This window comes from Podospora pseudopauciseta (genome assembly GCF_035222475.1).
Source record: "Podospora pseudopauciseta strain CBS 411.78 chromosome 2 map unlocalized CBS411.78m_2, whole genome shotgun sequence".
Taxonomy (NCBI): Eukaryota; Fungi; Ascomycota; class Sordariomycetes; order Sordariales; family Podosporaceae; genus Podospora; species Podospora pseudopauciseta.
Genome location: NW_026946663.1, coordinates 1,976,364 through 1,996,371, shown reverse-complemented (window position 1 = coordinate 1,996,371; position 20,008 = coordinate 1,976,364). Strand labels below are relative to the sequence as shown.

The 20,008-nt window shown below is 53.3% G+C and overlaps 10 protein-coding genes and 1 non-coding gene across 11 annotated transcripts; 5 read left to right on the top strand and 6 right to left on the bottom strand.

Annotated features, from left to right (window-relative positions):
- Positions 1-167: 167 nt before the first annotated feature.
- QC763_0035140 lies at positions 168-279 on the bottom strand. The gene has a single exon. It is a non-coding gene; the product is annotated as a tRNA-Phe (tRNA).
- Positions 280-454: 175 nt separating this feature from the next.
- QC763_205190 (uncharacterized protein) lies at positions 455-1,869 on the bottom strand. Its single transcript, XM_062909561.1, has 2 exons — positions 1,331-1,869; positions 455-1,273 (listed from the first exon to the last, which is right to left on the bottom strand). Exons 1-2 carry the CDS (start codon positions 1,824-1,826, stop codon positions 717-719), a joined length of 1,053 nt encoding a protein of 350 aa, XP_062768362.1. The 5' UTR covers positions 1,827-1,869; the 3' UTR covers positions 455-716.
- Positions 1,870-2,156: 287 nt separating this feature from the next.
- Positions 2,157-4,250, top strand: UBP1 (ubiquitin-specific protease ubp1; the record flags this gene model as incomplete). Its single annotated transcript, XM_062909560.1, has 1 exon — positions 2,157-4,250. The coding sequence occupies one exon, from the start codon at positions 2,157-2,159 to the stop codon at positions 4,248-4,250; it is 2,094 nt and encodes a 697-aa protein (XP_062768361.1).
- A 1,692-nt stretch (positions 4,251-5,942) lies between these two features.
- On the top strand, positions 5,943-6,667 carry QC763_0035110 (uncharacterized protein; the record flags this gene model as incomplete). Its single annotated transcript, XM_062905559.1, has 3 exons — positions 5,943-6,439; positions 6,515-6,582; positions 6,642-6,667. Exons 1-3 carry the CDS (start codon positions 6,309-6,311, stop codon positions 6,665-6,667), a joined length of 225 nt encoding a protein of 74 aa, XP_062768360.1. The 5' UTR covers positions 5,943-6,308.
- Positions 6,668-6,675: 8 nt separating this feature from the next.
- Positions 6,676-7,818, top strand: QC763_205170 (uncharacterized protein; the record flags this gene model as incomplete). Its single annotated transcript, XM_062909559.1, has 2 exons — positions 6,676-7,326; positions 7,384-7,818. 2 exons carry the CDS (start codon positions 6,676-6,678, stop codon positions 7,816-7,818), a joined length of 1,086 nt encoding a protein of 361 aa, XP_062768359.1.
- Positions 7,819-7,860: 42 nt separating this feature from the next.
- On the bottom strand, positions 7,861-11,109 carry QC763_205160 (uncharacterized protein; the record flags this gene model as incomplete). Its single annotated transcript, XM_062909558.1, has 2 exons — positions 7,861-10,843; positions 10,912-11,109. The coding sequence occupies 2 exons, from the start codon at positions 11,107-11,109 to the stop codon at positions 8,408-8,410; spliced, it is 2,634 nt and encodes an 877-aa protein (XP_062768358.1). The 3' UTR covers positions 7,861-8,407.
- A 685-nt stretch (positions 11,110-11,794) lies between these two features.
- Positions 11,795-12,401, top strand: QC763_205150 (uncharacterized protein; the record flags this gene model as incomplete). The annotated part of the gene is made up of 2 exons (XM_062909557.1): positions 11,795-11,828; positions 11,902-12,401. The coding sequence occupies 2 exons, from the start codon at positions 11,795-11,797 to the stop codon at positions 12,144-12,146; spliced, it is 279 nt and encodes a 92-aa protein (XP_062768357.1). The 3' UTR covers positions 12,147-12,401.
- An 82-nt stretch (positions 12,402-12,483) lies between these two features.
- QC763_205140 (uncharacterized protein) lies at positions 12,484-14,236 on the bottom strand (the record flags this gene model as incomplete). Its single annotated transcript, XM_062909556.1, has 2 exons — positions 13,380-14,236; positions 12,484-13,323 (listed from the first exon to the last, which is right to left on the bottom strand). The coding sequence occupies exons 1-2, from the start codon at positions 13,905-13,907 to the stop codon at positions 12,484-12,486; spliced, it is 1,368 nt and encodes a 455-aa protein (XP_062768356.1). The 5' UTR covers positions 13,908-14,236.
- Positions 14,237-14,313: 77 nt separating this feature from the next.
- Positions 14,314-15,526, bottom strand: QC763_205130 (uncharacterized protein; the record flags this gene model as incomplete). Its single annotated transcript, XM_062909555.1, has 2 exons — positions 14,314-15,416; positions 15,495-15,526. The coding sequence occupies 2 exons, from the start codon at positions 15,524-15,526 to the stop codon at positions 14,456-14,458; spliced, it is 993 nt and encodes a 330-aa protein (XP_062768355.1). The 3' UTR covers positions 14,314-14,455.
- On the top strand, positions 14,412-16,686 carry QC763_205125 (uncharacterized protein). Its single transcript, XM_062909554.1, has 2 exons — positions 14,412-16,238; positions 16,381-16,686. The coding sequence occupies exons 1-2, from the start codon at positions 15,654-15,656 to the stop codon at positions 16,606-16,608; spliced, it is 813 nt and encodes a 270-aa protein (XP_062768354.1). The 5' UTR covers positions 14,412-15,653; the 3' UTR covers positions 16,609-16,686.
- Positions 16,687-16,863: 177 nt separating this feature from the next.
- VAC8 (Vacuolar protein 8) lies at positions 16,864-20,000 on the bottom strand. The gene is given in 8 exon segments (XM_062909553.1): positions 16,864-17,714; positions 17,764-18,513; positions 18,571-18,816; positions 18,880-18,993; positions 19,104-19,224; positions 19,275-19,360; positions 19,421-19,783; positions 19,798-20,000. The coding sequence occupies 7 exon segments, from the start codon at positions 19,449-19,451 to the stop codon at positions 17,383-17,385; spliced, it is 1,680 nt and encodes a 559-aa protein (XP_062768353.1). The 5' UTR covers positions 19,452-19,783; positions 19,798-20,000; the 3' UTR covers positions 16,864-17,382.
- Between the last annotated feature and the right edge of the window lie 8 nt (positions 20,001-20,008).

Sequence of the window (20,008 nt, the reverse complement as noted above, 5' to 3'; positions counted from 1 at the left end):
TGGTTGGTGATGTGTGTGAAAAGGTCGCTTGTTGATTGATAGGCCGGGACAACAGGAAGGGTCATGATAGTGTAGGAGGAGGAGGAGGAAGAGGGATGGGAGGGTGTTGCGTGGAATCAAAAGAATGATAAAGTTTAAAAGAGAAGAAAAAAGTGGTTTTGTGTAAGTGCGGTTTGTGTGGATCGAACACACGACCTTCAGATTATCCTGGTGGTGGATATTTGGATTTGAGTTGAAGTGGACTTCAGTCTGACGCTCTCCCAACTGAGCTAAACCCGCGGCTTAGTTGATAGTAGAAGGTGGAGGGTGGGTATATGAGGAGCGTGATTGCGATGGAAAAGGTCAAAAGAAGGGGAGAAAATCTTAATAAAAAGTATTGAATGGTGTAAGAGAAATCTCAAATACAAGAGCAGGAAGGAGAATTTTCATTCAAGATAGTGCAATGCATATCTGACGTCGAAGAAAACATCTCATCTTTTTGGGTATCAAAACTATGTCAACGACCGGTTTGTCCTGCTGGCTTTTTGAGTTCATACAACTTGAGGCCCTCATATATACTCTCGTTTATAACCTGTTAGCCTCGACCATGCCCTTTTAAAACACACTCCTTTTCTTCCACATCCCAGAGATTTTAGAAGCCCGAAGATCCACAAATGATTGATGTAATGTCCGTAACGCCTCACCATCCCAATCCGCTCCTTTTGCTTTTTCCGACCCTACAAAACCTCCTCCACCTCCTCCATAACCTGCACCGGCGTTGGCACCCCCTCACCCTCACCCTCACCCTCACCCTCACTCGCCGCACCCTCCATCTCCACATTCCCATCCTCATCCTTCTCTGCCGCCCCTTCGTCAAAGAATTTCCTCACAATCTCATCCTCCCTCTGCTTCTCCAGCTGCTTCTTGGTCAGCTTCTTCGCCTTTTCGCCCTCGCCAAAGACGTCGTTGTTGATTTCTTCCCATGGTTTCCTCCTCGTGTTGATCACCTTGGCGTGGCCCTTGCTCTTTTCGATCTTGGTGATGGTGCGCTCCATGACGGCCTCGGCCATATCCATGCTTCTTTCCTGGCGCTTCCGGGCTTTGGAGCTAAGCTGGGCTTTGCGGCCGGTTTTGCGGGTGGGTTTGGAGACGGAGGAGGCGAGCTGGGCGGCGAGGACGGCGGGGCGGTGGTGGTCGGTGGAGATGGGGGGTGGGAGGGCGGATTTGAGGGATTTGTCCGTGTTGATGTCTATGGGCTCTTCGCGGCGGGAGGCGCGGGAGTGTTTTGATGGGCCTGGAGGGGGGGGGTTAGTACATTCTGCGACTGCTGTTGGGGTGGGTGGAGAATCACCTTTTTTGCCCTTGGAAATTGTTGGTTTGGCCATTGTGGAGTTTGTTGTAAACAGACCGAACTTTGCAGCGTATCGAGCAGAATGGCGCAGCAAAGGTTGAGGTCTGAGGGTTTGGTGATGATGGTGTTTGGTGTTTATCGGCGGGCGGAAATTCCTTATCGATGTGTATTTTCTTGCCAAGCCTGGTTTTTTGGGTGGGGTTGTTGTGCTTGACTTTGCAGGGATGCAGCATTTGGCGTTTGCCAGCATCCCTGCTCCCCAGAAAATGGGGCTGGAGAGCTTCAATGTTTTGACTTTTGCTGCCTGCAGTGCGTTGGGAAACTGGTCGCTTTGCAGCAAATAGGGACAAAGTGAACTCAATGTCTTCCGAATCGTCAACAAACACACCCTCGAGGCATCCCGATCAAGCCAGACGAAAACAATAACCGTCACAAAACAGCCGGAATGATAGAAGGGCTGACACTGGCCCCACCGCCGGCTGGGGTGTTCGTCCATTCAACTGCCAGGCGGCCAATTGCTGGCGTCAGATCCATCCCCCTCCCCTGTCGCTTTGCTCTTTTCCACATGCTGACTTCTTGTGACTTCTGGCTTTTGCATTTGAACGCCCACAGCTTTTTCAACCTCAACAGGTTACGGAGTACATTGCCATCGACAAACTCAAAAGAGGTCATGGAAGTAATTATATTCGCTCGTTAACCCTCACTTCCATCCGCTGCTGCTGCTGCTTCGTGATTGCGCAGCTTCCGTCCGCTCTGCAACGCCGCCACCAGCACCGACACCAGCTGCTCGCTCGCAGATCACAAACACAGCAACACCGCACCGACAATGAATACCGAAGCATACCGGCGCATACTGGGCCAAGTGGAAACCCGCGTTGGCCTCGATTCACAACAGCATTCTACTTTGCGGCAGCTCAGAGACCGCGCCGTTGGCCCGATAGGCATTATCGTAACCCTCATCGTCGTCCTCGTCAGCTGGATCTATCAGATTGCTAAACGGCAAGGGAGGGTCCCTGATTTGTCACAGCTTATCTGGAAAATACTCGTGGCTATCACTCCGGCCAGGCTGCTTTACGCCATGGACGACTTTCTCAACCCCTCCCTTTTTCCGCGGCCCCCGTCGGCCGATAGACCTACGACTCATGAAGCTAAGAGCGATGTTCTTAAGAAGATGTTGGGCTTGGAGACGGCGGCAGGAATTTTGAACTCGGGCATTGAAGCGGGGCGCAAGAGCTTGACTACCCTGTCCACTGCAGCGTTGAATGTGGCACGTAAAAGCTCGCCAGACCAGCCTCCGGGACTTTTGAACATGGACAACTCTTGCTTTCAGAACAGCATCCTTCAGGGACTCGCGTCTTTGAGGCCCTTTCCAGGATATCTCTCAGCAGTCTCTTCAGCCATGACTTCAGCCGACAGCTTCACGATCAGCAAGCTTCATAAGCTGGTTCTGGATCTTAACAACCTGTCGAACAACGGGAGAACGCTGGGCACGCCGGCCGTTTTAAAGAAGATGAATACCTGGCAACAACAGGATGCCCAGGAATACTACTCCAAGCTTCTCGATCAGATCAGCAAGGAGGTCGCAAAAAGCTTGAAGAATCCTCAGAATTCCCCGGCATTAGAGCTTGATTGGTCGCGCGACGACTCGGACTCGAGCCAACACAGCGATGACAGCGGGTACCATAGCATGGAGAGTCAGTCCAAGTATGGGCAAGATATCCGCGTGACTCGAAACCCCCTGGAAGGCCTCATCGCCCAGCGTGTCGCATGTGTCTCATGCGGCTACTGCAGTGGCCTGGACATGATTCCCTTCAACTGTTTGACCCTCAACCTTGGAACGCGGATGGAGCATGATCTTTATGAGAGACTGGATGCTTATACCAGCCTTGAGGCGATCCAGGACGTCGAGTGTACCAAGTGCACCTTGCTTAACTCCCGCAGTGGTCTCCAGGCTCTCGCGGAGCGAGCTAACATTCCTGGTTTGGCGGAAAGAATCCAGATTATTGAGGAGGCGTTGGAGGAGGAGGATTTCAAAGATGATACGCTGAAGAAGTGCAACATCCCTCGGACACAGCGGAAGAGTTCTACCAAGACTAAGCAAACGTCTATCGCTCGGCCACCGCAAAGCTTGGTTTTCCACATCAACAGGTCGGTGTTTGACGAACGTACTGGTCGGTTATACAAAAACGGAGCAAATGTTCGGTTCCCGATGGAGCTTGACCTGGGCCCTTGGTGTGTTGGGAGTGCGGCAGGCCTGACGGGTCGGGATCCGAGTTCGGATCGGGAGGAGTGGATTACAGACCCTCGCTCGTCGATGGTGGCGGGAGGAGAAAGGACGTCCCGGATTACCGGTCCGATATACACACTACGGGCGGTGGTTGCTCACTATGGTAGACATGAGAATGGGCACTATGTCTGCTTTCGGAAACACCCCAAGTCATCATCACCGCCAGCGGCGGCACCCGAAGTGGGAGGAGCGACGGATGAGCCGCCTAAGCTTGCATCGGAGAAGGACATGTCTGCGGATGCACCCTCGACACCGGTGACTCGTGGGACTCTGGAGGAGGATCTGGAGGAGGAGCAGTGGTGGTCACTGAGTGATGAGGATGTCGCCAGGGTGGATGAGGATACGGTGCTGGCGCAGGGCGGGGTGTTTATGCTCTTTTATGACTGTGTTGATCCTGAGCAGACTTTGATGACTGCTGAGCTTGCGAGTTGTGATGAGATGCAAGAGGGGGGGGTTCAAGGGCCGGTGTCATCGTTTTTGAAGGTTGATGGTCCAGAAGGGGAAATCCAGGGGCCGATGTCGTTTTTGAAAGTTTATGGTCCGGAAACGCCGGCGATATCAACGGAGGGTGATGCGTCGTTGTCAGAAGCTGCGGCGATACCGTTACCTGACGGCAATGATAGTGACTACTGATTGTTCATGGTGGATAACTGGGTGTATTTTGCATTTTTCTTTCTACACAGCGATGGTGTTGGGGCGTTTTTTTGGGGGATATACCATGGGCTTTTATTACACGAGCCAAGACAAGTATTTTGCTTTTTTTTATATCATTCTTGAACTTGGATCAGATCAGGACATAAATGGACAACAACACAGCGCTGAAGCGTTTCAACATTATTGGCCGGTGGGTGGGGAAATGGGACAGATGGATGGAGGATGTTATATGTACTTATTCGCTTTGCTTCATCAGCGAGTTCAACAACTATTAAAATGAATGAGAGGCAGCGATGAAGATGATTATTAGACAAATGTTATGAGTTGTGCGACGTTGCAAATCAAGATGTGTATCTGTGTGTGTGTGTGTGTGTGTGTGTGTGTGTGTGTGTGTGTGTGTGTGTGTGTGTGTGTGTGTGTGTGTGTGTGTGTGTGTGTGTGTGTGTGTGTGTCTGTGCCTGGTTCCAAGATGCTACAGTTGTACGAGCTGCATACACCGCCGCACATGGAGATTACTTACACCTGGCACAGCACATGGAGATTATACCTTACACCTGGGCTCTGCCTGGTTTTGGGTCGGCTCGGTATTTCCAAGGTGTCGGATTTTCCGAGGGGTAGGCAGGTGGTTTAACGTTTGGTCGTGTGTCCAAACATGAGCGGATTGCGAGTTGAACATGGCTGCTTATCGTGAGTTTTTGGCGTAGGTATAACGGTACTAAGCCTAAATTACCTTACATTAGCTTTTATAATCTTAAATTTCCCATCACAGCTTAGTCTGCTTATTTAAATTGTATTTTACTACTTTACCTTTACTTTTGTTCTATATTTGTGATGAACCCCTATCCAGAACCTCTGAAAGGGACTTTTTGTAGGGCATGAACCAACAGACGGGAGGTGGTAGTGATGCTGACATTACTTTGTGGGATTGGTATTCTTGTGTGACGAGGTGGGGAGAGTCAGAGGAGATGACTCCTAGACAGGTGTTTCTCACAGTGATAACATCTTCAATGCAAGCAGAAGTCGTTGATATCAAGACTTGGGATAGACCCGCTGATCTGCGGATGTTAAGAGTCCGCTTCTTTTTCTCGCCTATCAGGGTGTCATTTTTTCAGGGAAGGGGACCCCGCTGGGCTATCCATGATGCTATGTTTGGAGGGGAAAAAGGGCGGAATTTCGAGAGAAAGATGCCCGGAACCGGTGATAATAAATGCAAAAAGATGTCTCTGGGAAAGGGATAAATTCAGATGAACCTGAAGGGGTGCAGGTGAGAAGGGATAACAAGCCTCCTAAGCTTTTTCTGCTATCATGACCCCTATTTCATGTGCCCCCTGGTTGCATGCAGTCCAGATTTCTCTACAACTTCTCAATGCGACATTGGTTGCACCATTCGTCCGCCCGCGCTGACGAATTAAAGGGTCCGATTTGAGAGTGTGCAGGGGAAAAAAACGCCCCGGCCGTTGGATTTGGTGCTGGTGACACCTGGGGTCTGCTGGTTTTGTACCGTAAGCAGGGGTGGGTTTTGTTAGCGAGCGAGCGGCTCAGCCCAGTCGCAGTCGCAGCCCCCCCCCAAGTCCCCATCGTGGGTAGGTTGGTGCCTGTCCCCAGTTATTTTGTTGTTGGTCCTTTTGCACTTTTGGCGAACACGACAACCTCATTTCTTCCCTCTTTTGCCTTCTCTCCCTCTTTCGCGGGATCTCTGGGTCGTTGAGTATTTTTTACTTTTTCCGCTCTGCCGCCGATAGGAGAGCAAACGCGCAACGCGGAGAGAGCAATTTGGGAAAACACTCGTTAAATTATTTTCTGGCTGCCTCTTCCCCACTATCCATCACCACCGCCGCCGACCAGACGAGTATTACACCCTCCCTTACGTTCAACGCGCTTCGCATCGCAAAAGTTGTCTCTCGCTCCCCTGCGCAAAAGGTTAAACCTTAGCGACTACCCGGAACCCGAAAGCCGATCTCTTTTTTGCGCTCGCGCGCGCGCCCAGTACCGATTCCGCCCGAATAGACATACAGCACCCCCGGATCCCCGGACTCGATGGCCGCGGCCAACAACGATGATGATGTCGAGAGGCAGCAGTTGCACCCTGAGCCTCAGGCGGCAGAGGCCGAGAAGCCGCGCCCGACGACGGTTCAGCGGGGAGGATTACACCCCATCTTTTACATCTTGTATGCATTCCCCAGAGAGACGTCATAGCAGGCGGCGCATGTCGTGAGGGAACATGAGGACTGATACTGGGATAGAGCGTGGATTTTCTTTTCCAACTTGACGATTCTGTTCAACAAGTGGATGATTGATGGGAGGGGGTTCAGTACGTATTTCTGTTCTACATCTCTTCCTATACTGTGAAAGATGCTAACCTACTCGCAGAATATCGTACGTACAACCCGCACTGACACGCTGAATGAATATTAACCCCCCAAATCCAGCCGTGATCCTCACCTGCTGGCACCTCGTCTTCGCAACCGTAGCAACCCAAATCCTAGCCCGCACCACCCACCTCCTCGACGGCCGCAAGAACATCAAAATGACCGGCCGCATCTACCTCCGCGCCATCGTCCCCATCGGCCTCCTCTACTCGGCCAGCCTGGTCTGCTCCAACATGGTCTACCTCTACCTCTCAGTCGCCTTCATCCAGATGCTCAAAGCCGCCGCCCCCGTCGCGGTCCTGCTCACGGCCTGGGCCTGGGGGGTCGAGGAGCCCTCGCTCAAGCGCTTCCTCAACATCCTCTTCATCGTCGCCGGCGTCGGTCTCGCTTCCCTAGGCGAGATCAACTTTTCCATGGCTGGTTTCCTGTTCCAGGTTGGGGGGATCGTGTTTGAGGCTATGAGGTTGATCATGATTCAGGTTTTGCTGAGCGGGGAGGACATGAAGATGGACCCGCTGGTGAGCTTGTATTACTACGCTCCCGTCTGCGCGGTGATGAATGTGATTGTGGCTATTGGGAGCGAGGCGAACAGGTTTGACTTTGGGGATGTGGGGAGGGCGGGGGCGGGGTTGTTGGTGCTGAATGCGATGGTGGCGTTTATGTTGAATGTTTCGAGTGTTTTCCTCGTAAGTCAATATCCCCCCTTAACTGTCCAGCACAAAGATACTAACAAGCACGTAAAGATCGGAAAGACCTCGGGGCTGGTAATGACCCTGACGGGCATCCTCAAAAACATTTTGCTGGTCATCATCTCGGTCATGATCTGGAAGACAAACATCACGGCGATCCAGTTTGTGGGTTACGCCATCGCCACGGCAGGGTTGGCGTATTACTCCCTCGGGTGGGAGCAGACGGTTGCCATCTCGGTCGGTGTCTGGGTGTACGCCAAGAGCTTGTGGGAGAGGGTGGCGGGGAGTTACTCGCCGCTCAGCCAGGGGGAGGGAGGAGGAAGTCAAGAAGGAGCGGGGAGGTTACCTGCTGCTGTGAAGAGGGCGTTGATCATGGGGTTGGTTGTTGTGACGGTGGTGGTGCTGGTGGCTGGGTTCCTTTATGGGAGCGGGGGGCCGGCTACGGGGCCGGTGTCGAAGGAGGTGGAGGAGATTGGGCAGGGGGCATAAGTGATTTATTAGATTAATGGGATGGTTGTTTTCGGTTTTGGGTTTCTCTCTCTCTCTCTTTCTCTTTTGAATAGGGAGGGGTTTGAATACTGTAATGATGTATGAAAATTGGGGTAAACTGGGCTCTTTTTTTTTTTTTTTTTTTTGCGTTTATGTTTTTATGTTTATGTTTTTTTGTTTTGTGTACAAGAGCTAGGGAGCTGGATAAGGGATCAAGCCTTGACATTTCAGAATCAGCGTTTACGTTGTTTTTTTCACGTTACTGCGTTGACACGATTTCATTGTACATATTCTATCCCACTGCCAAAGGCATATATGATGCTGTGAATCATTTTGGTTCCTTTCAATTTATGTCCATAGTTTCACACCTCAGAAATATAAGTACATACAAAACATCTATTACTCTACATGGTATATCGGTATTCTATCCAGTCTCTCCCCCTCACTTCCCATTCGCCATCCGTCCGCCTAGAGAAAGATAAACAGACCTATACTCATCCCTCGCCCTCCCCCAAAGATCATTACCGCGAGCATTCGTTTTCTGAACCAGTTTTCCCACCACTAGTTCTTGCGGCTTCGCCGGCAGACATTAACCCCGGCTTCTGCTCCGTCGCCTGTCACGATCCCTGCGAGTCCGGCTCCTGTCCCTATCCCTGTCCCGATCACGACTCCTCTCGCGATGTCGGCTGCGATCACGGTCTCTGTCCCGACTTCTGTCTCTGCTCCTATCCCTATCCCGCCTGAAATCCCGATCTCTCTCCCTGTCTCTGTCGCGGTTCCTGCTTCTGTCCCTGTCCCGGTCTCTCTGCCGGCTCCGATTCCGCGACCTGCTCCTCCTCCTGTCACCCCTGCTATCATCTCTTCTCCTGTCACGGTCCCGGTCACGGTCACGATCCCTATCCCTCGGCCTGTCCCGATCACCATCATACCTATCCCCCCCCCTGTAATCCATCCTGTCCCTCTCTCTATCTCTGTCCCTCCTGTCTCTGTCTCTATCCCTATCCCGATCTCTCTCCCGATCCCTCTCCCCGGGTTGATACCGATCGCTATTCTCCACCCGCCTCTTCACAACCTCCGGACTCCTCTCCCCCGTCCTCTTCCCCTCCTCCAGCCCCTTCTCCCTCGCCTCCTTCTGCGCCGCAAGATAGGCCTTAGCTTCCTGCTCCCTCTTCTTGACCTCGGCTTGTTTCCAAGCCTCCTTTTCCGTCTGGTTGAGGCGGGAGGGCGGGCGGGCGACCATGGAAGCCGGGGAGCGGGACCGGTCTCGGGGGTGGAGTTTGCTGCTGTCTTTTTCGTCTTTATCGGTGGCAGCATCCTTCTTTTCGTGCTCTCGGCTGCGGTTGCGAGAGCGCGATCTGTCTCGTCTATCTCTGTCTCTGTCGCGGTCTCTATCCCGGCGATCACGAGAACGGGAACGGGTTCTGTCACGACGGTTGAAACGTAAGCGAGAGCGAGAACGATCGCGGCGGTCGGGTCTAGAGCGGGGAGAGCGGGTTCTGTCGCGATCTCGGTGGCGGGAACGGCTGCGGTCCCGCCTGTCGTCTGTTCTGGCTGTCCGAGGCCGGGAGCGGCTGCGCTCGCGGGCCTCTGATTTGGCCGGTGTTTCTTTTGGAATGGCCGCCTCGTCCTTTCGCTTGGTGGGGGTCTCCTCGACCTTTCGGTCGTCCCTCCTGTCATCACGCCGGTCGTCACGGCGATCATCCCTCCTATCATCCCTTCTGCGTGAACGACTTCTGTCCCTCCTGTCATCTCTCCTATCTCGCACTCTAGACCGACTCCTTCTCCTGGAACGACTACGGTCGTCATGCCTTGGTCGCGGTGACCGGGTCCGAGGTCGTCGACGGTCATCGTCCCGCTCCCTGCTTCGTTCCCTACGAGCGGGTCTCGAAGGACTCCTACTCCTCCGATGCTCCTTTTCGGTTCTCGGCTCGGCAGGTTTAGCATCTGTTGACTCCTTGACGGCAGGAGCCGCCTTGGTCTCCACCGCTTCCTTCACAACCGTCTCTTCTGGCTTTTTAGCCTCGGCGGCAACCTTTGGCGAATCTCTCCGAATGGGATCGATGGCCGAAACCGGCTTTGACTTTCTAGGCGGTGGGACCAGTACAGGGTCGATCTCCAACTCGGGCTGCTTCGGCGCAACACGCTTGCTTTCCCTGAGAAGATCCGCAAGAGCCTCCTGCTCCAGGCGCTCTTGCTCCTCCTTCGTAAGCGGCTTCTTCACCTCTTCGGTTTTCCTCTCAGCAGAACGCTTCCTAGACCGGTCTCGATCACGATCTCTGTCTCGATCCCTATCCCTCCCCCTGTCACGGGATCGATCACGGTTCCGACTCCTGTCACGGTCCCGGTTGGACCGATCACCCGACCCTCGATAGCTGTCATATCCAACCTGGATCCGATCCCGTCGTCGGTCCCTATCCCGACTGTCATCACGCCCCCGGTCCTTATCCCTTTCCTCTCTTTCTCTTTCTCTTTCCCTCTCGCGCTCTTTCCGTCTCTGTTCCCTCTCCTCCTCCCTCTCCCTCTCCCGCTGCTCCCTCCTTTCCCTCCTCTCCTTTTCCCTCCGCTCATCCTCCTCCTTCTCCTTCTTCCTCCTCGCCTCCCTGGTAGCCCTCTCCTCCTCTCTCCGCTTGGCATCCTCCTTCTCCTTGATCGCCCTCTCCAACTTCCTCTTGTTCTCCTCTATCGCCTGAAGCTCCATCCGGACACGCTCATTATGCGCACGGCGCGCGGCTGTCTCGGCGGCATACTCCTCGTCAGTCTTTGCGCCCAAGAGCCGTTCCTTCTCCGCCTCCTCATCTCCTATCTCAGCACGGCGGAGCTCGCGAAGTTGGGCTTCAATAGCGCCCCGATTGATCAGCTTGCTGATCATCTCCTCGGCTCTCTGATAAACGCCCGATCGATCGAGCGCGCCATCGATAAGAGCGGCGGCTTTGGTTCGCTCGAGGGTTAGTAGCTGGGCGGGGTTCTTTTCGATTTCTCGTTCAGCGACTTCAAGTATTTCTTTGGTGATCTCGGCTTCTTGACCCTGTGAGGTTGGGTTAGTCGGAGAGCACCCCAGGGGTGGTGGGAGAGGTTGTGAGGGATAGTACGTACTTCGAATTCTTGCCATACTTCCTTGCGCACGGCATCATAACCACCCTTCTTCTTGAAGCTGTGGGCTAGGCTGTCGATGGTGGCTCGCTTGACTTGTGACAAGGGGAGATCGGAGGCTTTGAACTTCCTCACGACTGGCGGCGCGGACGCTGGAGGGGGGGTGGGAGCTGGCGCATCGGCCATTGATGCGGTCGCCATGATTGAGATGTAGGTTTGATTATCGTTTAACGCGCGCTCGGTTTCTGTTTCGTTGTCGCAGCACAGAGAGGAAGGAAGGGGACACCGTTCACCCAGTCGGTTGAATGGGCACCGAGATTTTTGCTCAGGGCATTTCCAAAGTCGGATGGAAAAAAGAAGTCGCTTTTCGAGAGTTGGCTGGAGCAAATGAACAAGTAAAATAGACGCAATAGCACAAGGCAGTTAGTTGTACAACAAACAAACTTTTGACAAATGCAACGATTTCGACGTTCAAGAAATCCAGTCGCGTCCAATTGCTGCGAGTGACGGGGGAACCTTCAACACACGCCAGAAAGATTCTAGTGGGGCGCCTGAGATCTTGGCGTTGGCATGGGTTGAATGCAAGGGAAAGAATGCAACGACAGGGATTCCACAAGCCATGAGAGCACGAGCCACTTCCAGCCTTGCAGTGCTTGCCAGGTGGGACCGAGCTGGCACCTGGCAAGCAGCAAGCAACGTCAGTCTTGATCCCGCAGTGGGTGTGCGCAGCAGCAGCCAGAGTCAATTGGAAAAGCTTCAGGTTTGAGGGCAAGCTACCCAGCAACACATCCCATCCTCCTCCAAGAATACCAGCGTCGTGGGCCGGGAGCCACTCACATTCACACACCTCCTCACCCACCATTACTCCGACACAAATCAACCAAAAATGGTCTCTAGACTCGTCTTCTGGACCGGCTTCGGTATGGCCCGATCCCAAGCTCCCAATTTCTCAGCTATACGCAACAACAAACTAACATGAGATTTCTCCTCCAGGCCTGGCGACGCGCTTCTGGCAGCTCGGCATCGAGATGCGCCCATTTTTCCACAGAAAGACGCTCTGGGCCTACCCCGTCTTCGGCGCCGTCGGTGCGAGCTTTGGATACTGGCTGGAGGGTGTGGATCAGAGACAGACACAGCTCCTGGAAGAGCGCAAGAACGCCATTCTGGAGAAGAGAGCGAGGAGGGCAGAGAGGGAGGCTGCGGCTGCTGCTGCCAGCCCTTCGGTTATCCAGGCTTAAAAAGGAAGGATAGGAGGGGGTGATGGGAATTTGAACAGACAGGCAGTATGATAGAGGCAGGAACGGCGAACAAAACAAGTACATTTTCATCTTGAATTGTTCACAAACGAGGCGGAAACGAATTGAGAGCTAGGAGGTGAGCTCAGCGTATAAATTGGTTCAGTTCCCACTCTGGATATCATTCACTCTTCCACGCATGAGTGGTTTCCATCTATTCCCAAGCTACAGCATTCAAACCCTCGAACAAATGCACCAGGCTACACTATCGTCAATGCTTTTCGTCCGCCGCCAGATTCCCTTGCGCCTGTCCTCCAGTTTGCCCTCCAGGTAGTGCCAACTAAGCAATCTGGGGATCTTCCCGCATCCGCAAGAGCGCCAGGATAGCCTGGGCTGGAGAATTACCACCCCCGCTCTCAAACTCTGTTACAACACCGCTGATATACTTATCTTGGGTGTTGTCATATAGCAGCCGGAAACACTCGGCGGTGTTCCTTTCGGGATCGATCTCATTGTAAGTGAGCGCGTCCACCGACACACGCTCTCTCTCAAAGTTGATCGTCTCGCAGAGCACCGTAACCTTGGCGCCGGCATTCTGACCCGCCATAGCAACATCCGCTGTGCCAGAGGCAGCATTAAGCGACCCGTTAGCAAAGATGGCCTCTCCGCCGAGAATGACGTTCGTAGCTCCCGCAACCTTTGGCCGTAACCCGCCCAGATTTGGCGAGTAGAGCACGTTGATCCCCGCCTGACGAAGAGTCTTGGCCAACGTCTGGCCTCCACGCTCATACGGGTCGTCAATGATAGTAACATCAAACGTTTTCCCAATCTCCTTGGCCTTCAACAGCGTCTTCTCGACCAGCCTGTGCCGGCCATACGTGAGAACCTTCTCCCCCTCCTCAATCAACCCGGCAGCATTCCTCGCGATCAAGTACTCGGCCAGCTTGATGCGCTCGTTGATCATGGTGTCGATCCACTCCAAAAGCTCCTCCTTTGTCTCGTCCTCGGGGTCGTTGATATCAAAACTGTTGATCTTGGTCTTGAGCAGTCTGATGGCATTGCCCATAGCAAAACACATCGGTCTGCACTCGGTAAGATACTCGATTTGTGGGTTGAGGACATGCGGCACAAGATGGCGAGATAACGAGTTCCCCTTGGGAGTCTCGTAGGATTCAATCACCTGTCATCTCGGTCAGCAAGCTGGCTCCAGCAGCAAATTATCCATAAAAGACAAACCTTCTTGAACGCCAACAACGTCGCCTCAAGACGAGAGATACTATCCTTGATAGCAAAAGCAGCCATCTGCTGTCCCGCCACCAACACAGCGGGGTCCACGTCCTTGTGCGTCTGCGACAACTGCACCCGCTTCGCCATGGGAACATGGCTGAAGCACTCGGGAATTCCGCTCCTAGCGTCTTTCTCCTTCTCGATCAGAGGGCCCCCAATGGACGGTCGCCGCCCGCTCATGGAACCCCGGTGTTGCTTGCTCTGTGGTGGTTGCCCGTCCTGCTTGCCCTTGCCTTTCCCTGCCTCCTTTGCCGGAGTTGCCGCCGCTACCGCCGCCTTGGTCTCAATGACCTTTGCCCGTCTGGCGGCCTTCTCAGCCTTCGCCTTGGCCTTTAGTTGCGCTGGGGTAAGCTTCTCTGGGTTGGCGGCCGCGGCGGGGGCAGCAGCCGGGGTTTTGGCGGGTGCTGAGGCAGACGATGTCTTTGGGTCCTGGGGGGCCGGAGCCCCAGCTGGAGCCCCGTTGCTCTCGGTGGCCATTTTGCGTGTGGGTGGTTTTGGTTGTGTGGTGAATGAATGCAAGCGGGGGACTTGACGATGGTGGGGGCGGGTTGCGCCGCGATGTAAAAAAGTTGAAGAAGCCGGGTCTGACGTCGTGCGAGTTCTCTGTTCGGTAGATGAGAAAACCCTGAATTTTAATTGGGCTTTAGGGATAGAATCTGTCTTTGATTTTTGTGTCTCTGGGTTTTGGGCGCAAATTGCAGTCACCCTTAAGCTTTCGTCAACCACAAATTTGTGTCCTGTGAGATTGAGTCACAGGCGATGGAAAATGGCTGCGCGATTGACATGAGCCTGGCAAAGCACCCCGCGCCCCGCATTCTGCGGGTTATCTCTCCAATCAACAGCCAGAACCCCTGCTCTCTTAGCTCAGAGCTTAAATGCCCGTTCCCTCCCGTCTTCATGGTGCCTGAACGCATCCTGCCTTTGTCTTGATCATAAGTGAGTGGTCATGGCCTCATTAAATGTTTTTACATATCTACTATTGTACATTTGTCCCAAAAGTATACATACTTGTTGACCGCTATGATTTAGCTTCCAGCAGTATCCGACCTTTCCTGACTTTCAGCCTCCTTTTCTTCCCCAGCACTCTCATCAGCCGTCTCTGGCGAGCTCTCCATCCCAGCAGCTGCAGGTTGAGCCTTGGGAATCTTCCCCTGCAAAAACAACAACTGCGTCTTTCCAACCTGCCCCTGTCTCGACTTGTATTCTGTCGTCCCAGGTACCTCCTCCAGCACTTTAATCACCTCACCAAAAACCTGCTTCGCCTCCTCATCATTCGCCTTCCTCTTGCTCTTCTTCTTGGGATGCATCATCGTAACCTCAACCCTATACCCCTTCTCCAAGAACCCCTTCAGCCTCCTAATCTTCGTGGCCAAGTCATGCGGCGCCATCGCCCAGTTCATCTCAACCTCCTTTGTGACAACCTTGACCCCATTCTGCAGCTTCTTCTTCTCCGCCTTCATCTGTGTATACGCCTTCTTTTGCTCGTCCCCTTGAAGAATAATCCTGCAAATAGGGAACGGGCGGCCAGAATGCGGTTCTGCAATCTGTTCGAGCGCGCTCTTGTTCAAGTCTAGATTCCGCAAGACTTCGATCTTGTCTTGGGGTTCGCTGAGGGTGCCATCTTTGGTGCGGATGACGACCATATTGCCTCTGATGTTGTAGTTTAGAATCCTGCCATCGGTGGCTTTTGGCTCTCTTCTGTCCAAGGTGGGAGATCTTCGAAATGTTCCAACTGGGAATCTCTCGGTTTCTGGGCTTGCTCGCCCGAAAAAGGAACGTTGCCGCGATGGTGTTGCTAATGAGGGCAACAAAAGTCGCTGAAGGTGCGCGGGGCCGGCGATGGGGGCTGCATTGTTGAGGAATACGCTTCGGATGGCTGCGGCCGAGCTGAAAACACACGGTGAGCCCTTCATTTTGTCGGCTGTTTGAGGTTGAGGTTGGAAAAGTTGAAAAGCCCAAGGATAAGGTTCAACATTTGCGCCGTTACTGGTTTCCCATCGGAGAATATTAGCCAATCATGAAGCTGCATTGGAGCTCTCACCTGCAGCTACCACGGCTAGCAACATGGGGGGGCTTGGCATGACCTCTTCGTTCATGAATGCTCAACTTCCAATTAGACGGCTTCACTTATGGTCCCTAACCCCGGTGTGAGAAGAGGACGATATCGCACTTGTTGTCAATCAAAGTTCAGAGATTGAAGGAGTTTCAAACGATCAACAACTAATGTCGAGTCTCTACCGGTTACGAGCCATTACCCGGCCACACAACCTCTCACCTCGCAGACCACTCACCCGGCTCTCACTCACACAACCACACCCATTCAGACCCTCACCCACCTCACCAGCACAGACCAACCTCTCACCACCCCAAAAGTCTTACAGCACCGCCACTACAAGTCCCGAAAATACCCAACCCCAACATCAACACCGCCAGCAAAACAATCACCATGATCAAAACCAACAATCACAAAACGAACCAACCCCCCCCTTCCCCCCCCTCCACCCCCTCCGCCTCCTCCTCTCCTACCTCAAACTCCTTGCCCTCGCCCACCTAATCTGGAACAACCTCCTCTCCCTCGCCCCAGCCCAAGGCCCCTCAATGCTAGCCACCTACCCCATTACAGGAACCTGGCACCTCACCTCCCGCCTCTCCCGCCTCGGCCGCAACCTCTCCGTAGGCGACATAGTAACCTTCACCCTCCCCGACCGCCCATCCGCCATCGGCGTAAAGCGCGTCATCGGCCTCCCAGGCGACTACGTCCTCATCGGCACCCCCGGCCCAGCAGCAGACGACGCTCTCATGTTACAAGTAAGCCCCAATCCCTCCAACTCCAACCCCCCCCTTTTTTTTTTATTTTAATTTTCCCCGTCACACATACCACAAACCTGCCCTCTCAATCACAATATCGACATCACTCTAGTCGAGTATAACTTACCAACACAAACAACAGGTCCCAGAAGGCCACGTCTACCTAGTAGGCGACAACCTCCCAGCCTCAAACGACTCCCGCATCTTCGGCCCCGTCCCCCTAGGCCTCATAAGAGGCAAGGTCATCGCCTCAATGGAACCCTCCTTCACAAGAGGCCCTTTTGCCAATTTCGAGTGGGTCAGGAACCCAATGAAAAAGACTGAGCCGCCTACTAGAGAGGAGGTTTTGGCGGCAAGGGACTTGGAATGATGAATGTATTTTTGCTATTAATTCCACCCGCCCCCCCCAAAAAAAAATACTACTCACCTTCTCTACTGTTTACATGAACTATCTGCCAAGAACCTACTTATTGTCTCTGCAATATTCATGTCATCAATCCCACAATGAACAGAGGTCAAAACAACAATCAAGACATAGTATTAATGCTGCCGGAATAGAAGTTGGAATTCACAATAATAAAAGGTGGTATGGATCAAAAATAAATAGCAACAAACAATCGCCGCCCCTCCACCCAACAACAACCATCATAACCCGTGTATAAAACATAGTGAAAAAGACGCCCCAAAGAGGCCAAAAACACTGTCAAAGCCCGAAGAAAAAAACACAAAAACTCTTTCTCTCTGTGTGTGTGTCATAGTGGTAATGTGTAGTAGTACAAAGGAAAAAAAGAGGTCTTAAAAGAAGCCCCGGCGGTCTTTTGAAAAAGAGGAGAAAAAAACATGTAGTAAGTGCTCCATGTCCTGGCTTCCCTTCTTTTTGTCCTGTTCCATAACCCGACCACCGCCACGACCCCTTCCATATGCTCGACCGGTTCAGGTTCAAGATACAAGGTCTTCCGAACCCCCCCCCCCTTTCCTCCATACTTCCTTCCTTCCCTTTCCGTGTATGGTAATTCATACAGACGCCGCCAACTCCACGCCGAGTACTATGCGAATGAATATTTTAAGCCAGAATGAACCAATAAAACAATGCCAACAAGCGCAGAACAAAGACTCAACCTCCTATTGAAGAGCCGTGCCGGTCTCAACCCTCAATATGACTCTTCGACGCACCCTGACCCAACAACTCCAAGCAGCGCTGAGCGAGGCTGACAACCTCGCCTTCATCGTCGTCTTCGAGCTCGTTGTCCGACTCGACCTGTCGGTTGGCAATTTGCTTCATCATTTCCATGATATCCGTGGACTTGCCGATGAGCCCAATAAGCTTCTTATCCTCGGATTCAACAAGCTGAAGCAGCGTCCAGATCGCGATGTGCTGAAAGGTGGCATCTCCGCTGGCGAGAAACCTGCTGAGGTAGCCGTGAATGCCGTCACAAGGATCTGTCCAGCTCTGGATGAACATCGAATAATCGCCCACTAGAAATGGTTAGCACACACACAATACACTGTGAAAAACACCACTGACCTTTGGATGACAGGTTGCCCAGGGCGGCAGCACTGTTTCCTTGAACCTCAATGCTGGGTGACTTCGTGAGTGGAATCAAAACCTCAAAGACGCCAAGCTCCAGCAGATGTGTCTTGAGCTCGTCACTCAGGGCGAGAACAGCGATAGCAGCCGTCATCTCGGATTGAACCGTTACTGGAACCTCGAGTACAAGCTGCTTGCACTTCTGTACGGCGCCCGCCTCGAGCACGAGCGACTTGTTACGGTCAGAGCTGGCGGCAAGATTTCGAAGCGTTGAGATCGCATGGCACTGGATCTCCTCGTTATCAGTAGAACCGAGGAGGTCAACCAGTGGCTTGAGAAATCCGGCTTCGATAATTGGCGACTCGTTTGAAGGATGGATGGAGATATTGCGTATGCATGCGACTGCGGACAAGATTAAAGGCAGGTAAGAAGACTGAAGTAGACGGAGGAGAGCCCCAAGACCATTGGTGCGGACGATTTCGAGCTGGTACTTTTCGTCCGAGGCGAGATTTCGAAGTGCCAGGGCGGCTTGGCATTGTACCTTTGGCGATGATGAATCCATCAAGTGTACCAAGGACTGCACAAGCCTGGTCTCGGACTGCGCCAACTTCCGCCTGTTGGCGGCATCGACAGCAATATTGCTCAAGGCTGTCGTGCAATAATATTGGACGTCCACGTCGGCCGAGGAAAGAAGCTGGACGAGGACGGGGATGGCACCAGCATTCACTAGTTGTTGCCGGTTTTCGTCTACAAAACTTGTTAGCCGCGATTTGTCGAGCACAGAAGTCGTGACAACCAACATACCGGAATGTGTCATATTGAGCAAAGCCCCGGTGGCATTCCTCTGTACCCTCATATCCTTCGATTTGGCGAGGCGTGTCAATGGACCAAGGGCACCAGACCGTGCGATCTTGGCCTTGTTATCCTCATGGGTAGCCAAATTGGTGATACACCCGACGGCGTTGCACTGAACCTCGACGTTTGGCGACATCATTTGCCGGATAAGGGGTTGGAGACCACCAAGCTGAACAATCAGAACCTTGTTATCCGCTGCACGTTTGTGTTAGCATCCGATGGCGTTGCTCCGCGAAAGGTTGCCGGCGGTGTCCTTACTGTTGACGGCAAGATTTCCCAGCGCGGCACTAGCCGCTCGTTGTACCTCGATGTCCGAGTTCTCCAGAAGGAAGAGAATAGGCCCGAGGGTGTCGCGGTCGACGGCTCGTACGTCTGTAGAAGATCACATGTTAGCGATTTGCACACGGCGACGGCCTGGTCTCGCCCGTGCTTGGACAGCATGGCGGAAAGTAGGCCGCACATGCGGGTCATTGTCCACGCACCTCGTTCTGTGATCTCGGCGAATGTCAAACTCGCGCTTCGTTGCAGGTCGATGTTGTCTGAGAAGACGAGAGTGCTCAGAGCTCGAAGAGGTTCACCGGAGAAGAAATCGGTCTCTCCACGCTATCAGCATGTCAGCAACGGGGAGACGGCCAATAACCGTGGCAGCGTACGTTTTCAAGGTATTGAAGAAGGTCGGCTACGGCCTCTCTTTCGTTGTCGGCGAGGACATTTTCGTATAACCCATCGCGGGATTTGCCTGCGGAATCTAGCATCAGCACAACGGCCCTATCGGATACCGGACACAGAAAAGACGTACCTCCACAGCAAGTAGAATTACAGACACCCATGGCGGCTGATGGAAGAGCGCCAAGGGGTCCGAGTTCGAAGGCTCGGGGTGAGATGATGTCGGGGTTTGTCTGGTGTGGTGTAGGTATTGAAAAGCAAGCTCGGTCGGTTGGCGGCTGTCGCTGGCTTGCAGCGGAAGGGAGCGGGATGTGCAACAAGAGAAAAGATATCAAAGAAACATGGCCCTCGAATAGGGAATTTGATGGGGTTCACAGTGGCGGCCAGTACCTAGCGGTCAGGTTGAGTTGGCAGGCGTTGGGCTGCCGAGGCCGATGTTGTTTGTTGTTTGGGAGACCTGGATCACCAGGGAATCGCACGGCACATGCACACACGCACAATGGGAGGCGCTCTGCTTCCAGTGTCATCGAATCGACGCTGCCTTGTCCAACACAGCTTCTGGGGTCGCTGTGGCCTGTGCGCTGCTTGATGTTGTACCTTTGTACCCTGCAGCTCGGCAACGGGGCAACCCACTTACCCAACATGAGTTGGCGACAGAGCCCTGGAAGCTGTGACAGCTCAAGAACGACAACGTGTTGCCGGTCAGGCACGTCAGGCTCAC